The 7567-nt window shown below is 43.3% G+C and overlaps 2 protein-coding genes across 2 annotated transcripts in view; one reads left to right on the forward strand and one right to left on the reverse strand.

Moving 5' to 3' along the window:
• LOC311274473 (inositol-tetrakisphosphate 1-kinase-like) overlaps nucleotides 1-1365 on the reverse strand; it is a 32189-nt gene extending 30824 nt beyond the window's left edge. The window contains exons 1-2 of the mRNA XM_084382164.1: nucleotides 1148-1365; nucleotides 503-654 (exon numbers count right to left, since the gene is read on the reverse strand). Of these exons, the coding sequence (XP_084238290.1) occupies nucleotides 503-597 (95 nt within the window). The 5' untranslated portion in view covers nucleotides 598-654; nucleotides 1148-1365. The remainder of the gene's footprint in view (nucleotides 1-502; nucleotides 655-1147) is intronic.
• Nucleotides 1366-3177: 1812 nt separating this feature from the next.
• On the forward strand, nucleotides 3178-7304 carry LOC311273406 (putative E3 ubiquitin-protein ligase UBR7). The gene is made up of 11 exons (XM_084380477.1): nucleotides 3178-3395; nucleotides 3722-3855; nucleotides 3944-4004; nucleotides 4100-4195; nucleotides 4293-4346; nucleotides 4451-4556; nucleotides 4652-4797; nucleotides 6220-6414; nucleotides 6552-6708; nucleotides 6838-6899; nucleotides 7123-7304. The coding sequence occupies exons 1-11, from the start codon at nucleotides 3282-3284 to the stop codon at nucleotides 7204-7206; spliced, it is 1209 nt and encodes a 402-aa protein (XP_084236603.1). The 5' UTR covers nucleotides 3178-3281; the 3' UTR covers nucleotides 7207-7304.
• The last annotated feature ends 263 nt before the right edge of the window (nucleotides 7305-7567 follow it).

Raw genomic sequence — 7567 nt, forward strand, 5'->3', positions numbered from 1 at the left:
CTTGTCCTGTTGTACATGCACCCAATGCAAACAGTCCCGCCTGCACACATTACCTCCTCACAACTTGTCTCCACAAGCACAACTGGTTCAAGACATGTCAAACAAAACAACGCAATCCCTTCGCTAGTTGAACCTTCCTTTGGGGCATGCACGCATACCATTTCAAAAATAGTAGAGCTGCATTAATAGCAGATAGAAATGCAGAGCAGCCACACGCCTTATCAACTGTGCTTACAGTAAAACCTCAACCATTGACAGACATGAGCAGAGATCACCGATGTTGTGTCTAAGTATGAAAGAGAAAGTTCAAATCAAGTGTGCAAAGCGGGTATTCACTGTAAGAGGAGAAGAGATGTTAATCAGTCCCTTTCGTCAGAGTCATTAAGAGGCGATGCAGTGTCAGCACACCTCCTAATTCACTGCGACATAAATGTTTAATGATGTGAATGTACTGCGTGTCAACCTGTTTCTGATAGTTGCCCTAAAACAACCTGACACATACCTGCACAAATCAGCAAAGGCCTGAAAATTCAGCTTCTTCATCTTCTTCTCGCTGAGCCAGTAGCCGACTCTCCGGCCTTTCAGGAAGGTCTGCATCTCCACTGTGCTCCCGGTCCCTCTCTGGAGGCAAACGCTGTGACTGAAAGGCTCAACCTGGACCGGAGAAAACAGGAAACCACCGTATAGCATGAGTCACAACACAACAGCCGACAATGGAGAGAAATACTCAAGTTCACGACTCAGTTTGTGGTAACACAGCCAGGAGTCGCGCTTTCAACTAGTCTTCCTCGTTGAGCTGAACGTCCTCCTGGTTCACATTAACTAGTTTCCAAACGTAATATTACAGTGAATGTGCTTCAGCATCAGCGAAACTCACACACTGACCCCCTTTAGCTAACCTCGACTGCTAACATTAGCTGGCTAGCTGTGGAGTGACAACCTGCATAGCTAACCGATGGCATGCAATTAGGAGGCGTTAGCTAGCATGCTATCAGGGCTGACCTACGTTGAATGACTGAACAGATTCACAGAACTTACAAATACCAAATGGGTTGACTCAGAACAACCAGGTAGTTAGCTTAAAGATGAAGCAACTGACTTAAGTGCGCCAACGAGGGGAGGCTGTGGTGAGCTAGCATTAACTAACCTGGCAATTTTTAGCACAGTTCCCTCCTGAATGTGTGTCCTCTTCCGAAACTAGCTCGGGTAGTTTCCCATTCTCGGTCCGTCCAGTGGAGAAGGAGAACAAGTTTTCCGACAAGGTGACAGGTGACAGGCACAGCTGGAGTCACGTTGAGATGTTCCTGGTATTTTCTCTCTCAGTCTCTGGGTTGAACTGACTGCACACACCCAGGATCCTGGAGACTGATGCTGCCTTCACGAGCCCCTCGGAAAATAGCGCTCCCGTTCCTCTTCGACTGTCGAATCACAGTCTTTCCTGATTTCACGTGCTGTTTGTGCTTTCATTATCGATTAACTTGCAGATTGTTTTATCAAGTGCTTGATTAATGAGCCGATTGTTTTGTCGAGTGCTTGATTAATGAGGTTGTTTAATGAATGTCACCGATGACCATTACGGCTTCCCAGATATCTTGGTGTTTGGTCAATGGTCCCAAACCCAAGTATATTTCAATGATATATGACAATGATATAAACAAAAATGCAAAAATACTTACATTGGTGAGGCTGGAGAGATCAAACATTAGCCATTTTTGCTGAAAAATGGCTCAAACAATTAATCGTTTATCAAAAGGTTCAGCAAGTTATACATTTTGTGTTAGTTTGTTGACTAATCAATTAATTGACTAATAGTTTCGGCTCTACATAGTAAATAAAACAAAAAAAGAGACCTTGAAGAGTGGATCTGGCATGTTATCAATTTGTATATAAACTTATAAAAGGGGTGTTTTTTAGTCTACGTTATTAATGAGTTGTTCACTGATAATCCTGATTTTAATACTAAAATGTGTTTTCACTGTAAGGGCGAATGATACTGCTTAAAACGGTATAAACACAAAACAGGCTCATATGTAGGGTGACTTTTACCCTTTTGTGACCTAGGATATTTAGCTATGGGGCTGGTCATGATGCCTCGACAATATTTCCGACAGCCTCTGAAGGCAGCCGGGATGCGGTCAGAGAAGTTCACCCTGTGCACCGCCTCACTGTCTGTCAACTCACACCTCATGCGAAAAGATTGAAGAAAGTTGGAGACAATACGTTGATCAGCGAACTGGTTTGTATACAGACCAACAGCAGATTGCATCATGAACCGATCATCTATTTATAGGCTCGTTGCAGCTTGCATAATGAGAGCACCCTCGTGCAGTCGTCTACTGTCTTCAGGGCAGCAACGAGCGCATATTTTCGGCGGGCGGCCCTGACAGAGAAACATGTCACAGTGGCGCCATCCATCGGAAAACCATCGCAATATACAGCCAAAAACATTAGGGTATCCAAGTAACCACATTAATACATACGTAATTATATTTTAATAATCTAAACTATTGGATTGGTCCTGGTTTCATGACTGAGGGGAGCTGTTAAATAAATAGATGAATGAATAAATATATATATAGCACACACACAGCTTTCTCGAACAACTTTAATCGATTCTCTCTTATTGTTAATATTCCCTGTAATTCACCCACAGAAACAAATGCATGTGAGAAAATGCCACCTGTTAACTGCATACCACTATTAGAAAGACTGGCCACCATAGCCTGAGTCTGCTGACATGATTAATACACACTGTAATAAATAGCTTTGTTAATTGTTAATAAATGTACCAATGCACTCTAAACCAGTTAAAACCCTTTATAATAACCTATCTCGGATGTTCAGGTTTTAAAAATCCCCTTTGACTGGTGTTCATCCTTTCTGTTTTTACGATAATGATTTTATAAATGTTTGTAATGCATTAATAAGTGCTTAATTAGTCGTTAGTTAATGAAGTGGTCATATGGTCACACATTAACTGATTGATCAGCCATTAGTAACAACTTGTAAACGTTTGAACAAAGGTACATTATTTGATCGTGATACCCCAAAACACATAAACAAGCCATCAAAACTAATAAAAAATAAATAAATAAATAAAACAATTGAAAGTGATAATATTGTTAAATAGGAGCGATGGTATCTTGCGTCACTTCCTCCACGTGGTCTGGGCCCAAACTCCCGCCCGGAACAGTCATTTGTCAACACTGTTGTCCTGCTGCTGCCCTCGCCGGTGTGTGTCTGTGTCTTTGTGTCCTCCTTACTCTCTGTTATCAACCACAATGGCAGCAAATAAAGACACAGACGCAGACATTGACGATATCAACGAAGAGGAGCTCGAGAAGGCTCTGTGCGTGCTGGCTGGAAGCGACCCAGAAAACTGCTCTTATTCCCGGGTAAGAAAAGCTTCCTGCACCGCAGCCCTGACTGCAGCATCCGCCTTCTATCCGCCTCATCTGAATGCAAGTAGTGCAGTTTTAGATGTAGTGTTGTGTGTCCGTTTGTGACTGTTTGTGTTGCTGGCATGTTGTGATTTCTTCCCAAGGGTTTGTTGTTCCTTTGGGCCACTCGAGACTGGAAATATGTTGAAATCCTTGCGTTTGCAAGTCCCTTTGTTGATCAGACAAAAATAGCTGCTGTGGTTATTTATTACATCAAAGGACATTTCAGTAATTATCTATTTTCTGCAGTGTATTTATACCTCCTGTGTTTATGATTACAGGGTTATGTGAAGAGACAGGCTGTGTTTGCCTGCAACACCTGCACTCCCAGTGCTGCAGAGCCTGCAGGGGTTTGTCTGGCCTGTGCCAATAAATGCCACGATGGACACGACATCTTTGAGCTGTACACCAAAAGGTAATCAGTTGTTTGTGTGTTGACAGTAAGCCAGTTTTCTTCATCATCTTCTCATAACTTATCCCTCATCCTGTTTTTAACGCTGCAGGAATTTTCGCTGCGATTGTGGAAATGGCAAGTTTGGGGAATTCAACTGCGAACTAGCTCCTGTGAGTCCTCTGGTTTTACTACTGTTTCTATCCATATTCGTGTCTCCCAGCTTTTCTGCTGTTTATGTTCTGACTGGTGTCTCTTGCACTCACAGGCCAAAGACGAGCAAAACGCCAGAAATCATTACGACCACAACTTCAACGGCTGCTACTGCACGTGTGACCGACCGTATCCAGACACAGACGACCAGGTACTCCTTTTACCTCATCTCACATTATTTGAATGAAATCTGCTGTTTATGTTTGTTGACGGTTATTACACAAAACACCTTTTTTATCACCCGATAGACCAACGATGAGATGATCCAGTGTGTCGTCTGTGAGGATTGGTTCCATAACAGGGTAAGTTAAGTCATGTTATTGAAATGAAAGGATTTTGGAGCCCTTATTTTGATTCTAGTTTACATTTTATCTCTTTGTGTATTCATTTTGTTTGTCTTTGACAGCACCTGGGCTGCACTGTAGTGGATCCTGAGGAGCTGCAAGAGATGGTCTGTGAGGGCTGCATGAACAAGGCTCCTTTCTTGTGGACGTACGCTGCTCATTTTGCAGGTTGCTCATTTTAAAAACAAAAATGTCTAAGTTTGCCTACATTTAACAGTCAAATCCAGAGAATCACTCTCTTTTAATTTGACGTTGGCCTTTAGCACCACCTGTGATCAGCGTCAGTCATCCTGAGGAGGAAGACGTAGAAGTCGATGTGGAGGAAGGAGCAGAAAAGGAGAGAGACACTGAGCCCAGTCAGAGCAGGGAGGAGGAACCATCCACCAGTGCTGAGCACACAGAGCAGGAGGTGAGAAAGGGTTCTTATAAGACTGTCTGTTTGCTGTATCTAGTGTGAACACGGATAGCGGGGCGTTAAAGTTAACACGAAAAACCTACTGAGACGAAATCTTAGTCTGTTTCCATGTCATGTGGGATTGGTGGCTGGTAGAAATGGAAATGATTACTGTCCATTGACAATGTAATACAATATCCATAAAATTGGGCTCAATTACACTTGGCGATTGTCGTTTGCTGTCATGAGGCGACCATGTTTGTTTTGCTTTCTGGAACTTGCACATTACGAAGCCTAATACATTGGGGCTTTCAGAAAAATCCAAGTTTCCCAGTTGTGGTTGCAACTTGAATGTGGACATGATGGTAATTTAGAAGTTGAAAGCCTGTAATTACAATAATTCCTGTATGATATGAAGCAACGTCATCATACTCCACTAGCTCTGCACAAAAACATATGTGTCAGAAATTAGAGGAAGCCAAGGACGTCACTGTTTTCCTGTACATGTTGTAGGCTGTTTTGTAGCCTTAGAATAGCCGACTGTGATATAATAGGCCTGAGATTATGGAGACGCCCGGGACCTCGTAGCTGGTCAGCTATGTAGTTAACGACGACATCAGGTTCACTTAGATTGCGCCACCGATATAGCTGAAGCTTTGCTAACCGTCTTTTTAGATTACGCACACTAATGTGTATATTATCTGTAATAGCAAGGCATAATGCTATTTCAGCCTGTGTCAGGCCTTGATTGAAAAGATATGTGACGCGGTGATCGATATGCTCCTGCTCCTCTGACATCGCTACACTGAATGATGTTTCCTGCAATGATTTCATATACTACACTATCGTTTTGTTTTCTCAAGATCTCAAATTAATTATCCCGTTATCTCTGGAAAATGGCAGTTGTTATTTCGAGATAATAACTTGAGATCTCGTGATAACAAATGAAATTAACTTGTTATTACGGGAAAACGGAGGAAATAAAATGTATGAATGCATGGCCCTTTAGGGCTTCCGTAGAAAAGGACCCTCATAGACAGTATTTGTCTTTACTGTGCAGTGTGCACATTTCCTTCATGGCAACTGGTGTTACTTGTTGCCACAAGATGGGGCTGGAGGGTAAAGAGCAGATTATAGAGCAGGCTCCAGCTCCTGTTAACGTGCTTTCCCCTCCTCTGGGTAATTAGGGGAGAAATGACCCATGAGGCTCTGCTTCTCCTGCTCTGTAGACGGCTTTGGCCAGGCTTCACAGGACAGCTTACTGTAAACTGGTGATTTTCATCGCCCAATCATCTCATCGTGTCAGTCGCCCTGAGACTTCCCCGGATGAGTCTGCAGTGCTGAGATGTTTTACAGAAGCCCATTTGTTATCACCTGCTCTTCTTGCCAGTTGGACAGTATAACTCACCCCATTATGTGTTGTTATTTGTGTCTTAGGAAGTGGAAAACAGGAGTCCCCCTTGCAAACGGACCCATGATGAGATGACAGGCATCACCGCAAAGGCCACGACCAAAACTGTGACGTGCAGGCTAAAGGAGCTGCAGGTCCAGGGGCCGGAGAGGCTGAAACAGGGAGCCGTGTTCTGGCCTTACAGCTGGCGCTCCGAGCTCTGCACCTGCACAAGCTGCAAGGTAGTCCACAAACACTAGCTCTCAGATGATAATGAAGGCCCCAGACAGCTTCTTTGCAGGTGTTGGGCTTTACATGTGATCCTGGTGCATGTAACCGTGTAATGAGGACCTCTTTTTCTAACGAACGTGTGTCACAGAAAGCCTATGTGGCTGCAGAGGTGCAGTTTCTCATGGATCAGTCTGACACCGTCCTGGCCTACGAGAACAAAGGCATGGAGGAGCCGTTTGGGCAGCACCCGCTGATGGCACTGACGAACTCGATGGACCGCGTACGGCAGCTGGAGGTCATTTACGGTGAGCACGGGGGAGGGCGGAAGAAGAAGATGTGGGGTCAGTTTTCCTCCAAGCATGTAATCATGTAGAGTGAGATTTATGGGAGAGGCGATTGATTGAGACTAATTAATCATGTCTTCTTTCCCTCAGGTTTCAACAAGCTGACAACTTCGATCAGTGCATTTCTAGAGCAGTGTGCTGCTGAAGGAAAGGTGAGAAATGGAGTGAAAATACAGTCCTGATGGGTAGAATTAAACATAACAAGACATATGAGGGTAAATACTAATTCATCAAATACCATTAGTGTTTACTTATCTACCCAAGGGCACTGTTGGTTTGATTTTAGCTGACAAAAATGTGAAATATTGCAGTCAAGAATCCTCATATTTGGTCGAAAATCTCAAACCTGAACCATTCTTTCCCTGTCTCTACCAGACAGTCACAGTCGAGGCCGTACACAAGTTCTTTGAGGAGCTGCGGGCCAAAAAAAGACGCCGAACCAGTGCAGGATACCAGTAACAAGGAGACCAAGCTGCTATCGTATGGTGCTTTGAATGTATGTGGAACTTAGGGATGACCCCTTTTTCTTTGTTGAATAAAAGGGCTTCTCGCTGCAACCAATGTGATCCTAAAGCTTGAATAATTAGTGCAAAGAGTACTGACTTGGGGTTATTGTTGTAAAGGGTTACTTCTGTGGGTTTCGGGTTTACCGTTTCATTCATATTGAATTATAATGATGCCTTAACTTTGAAGCTCCTAATTAAAGTTTACTTGAGACATTAATGAACAAAAGAAATTTTGTTTCAGCACTGTATTGCTTTAAAAAGATTAAACTGTCTTGATATGTCGTAACAGTACTTCACATGACCATGATGCTGCC

This window comes from Pagrus pagrus (genome assembly GCF_965226575.1).
Source record: "Pagrus pagrus genome assembly, chromosome: 18".
NCBI classification, from domain to species: Eukaryota; Metazoa; Chordata; class Actinopteri; order Spariformes; family Sparidae; genus Pagrus; species Pagrus pagrus.

Bases quoted from the DNA above. Each gene is read 5' to 3' on its own strand.
- LOC311273406 (XM_084380477.1), top strand. From the start codon at position 3,282: ATGGCAGCAAATAAAGACACAGACGCAGACATTGACGATATCAACGAA. The intron at 4,798-6,219 runs GTGAGAAAGGGT...TTTGTGTCTTAG, and splicing joins CTGAGCACACAGAGCAGGAG to GAAGTGGAAAACAGGAGTCC. The intron at 6,900-7,122 runs GTGAGAAATGGA...TGTCTCTACCAG, and splicing joins AGTGTGCTGCTGAAGGAAAG to ACAGTCACAGTCGAGGCCGT.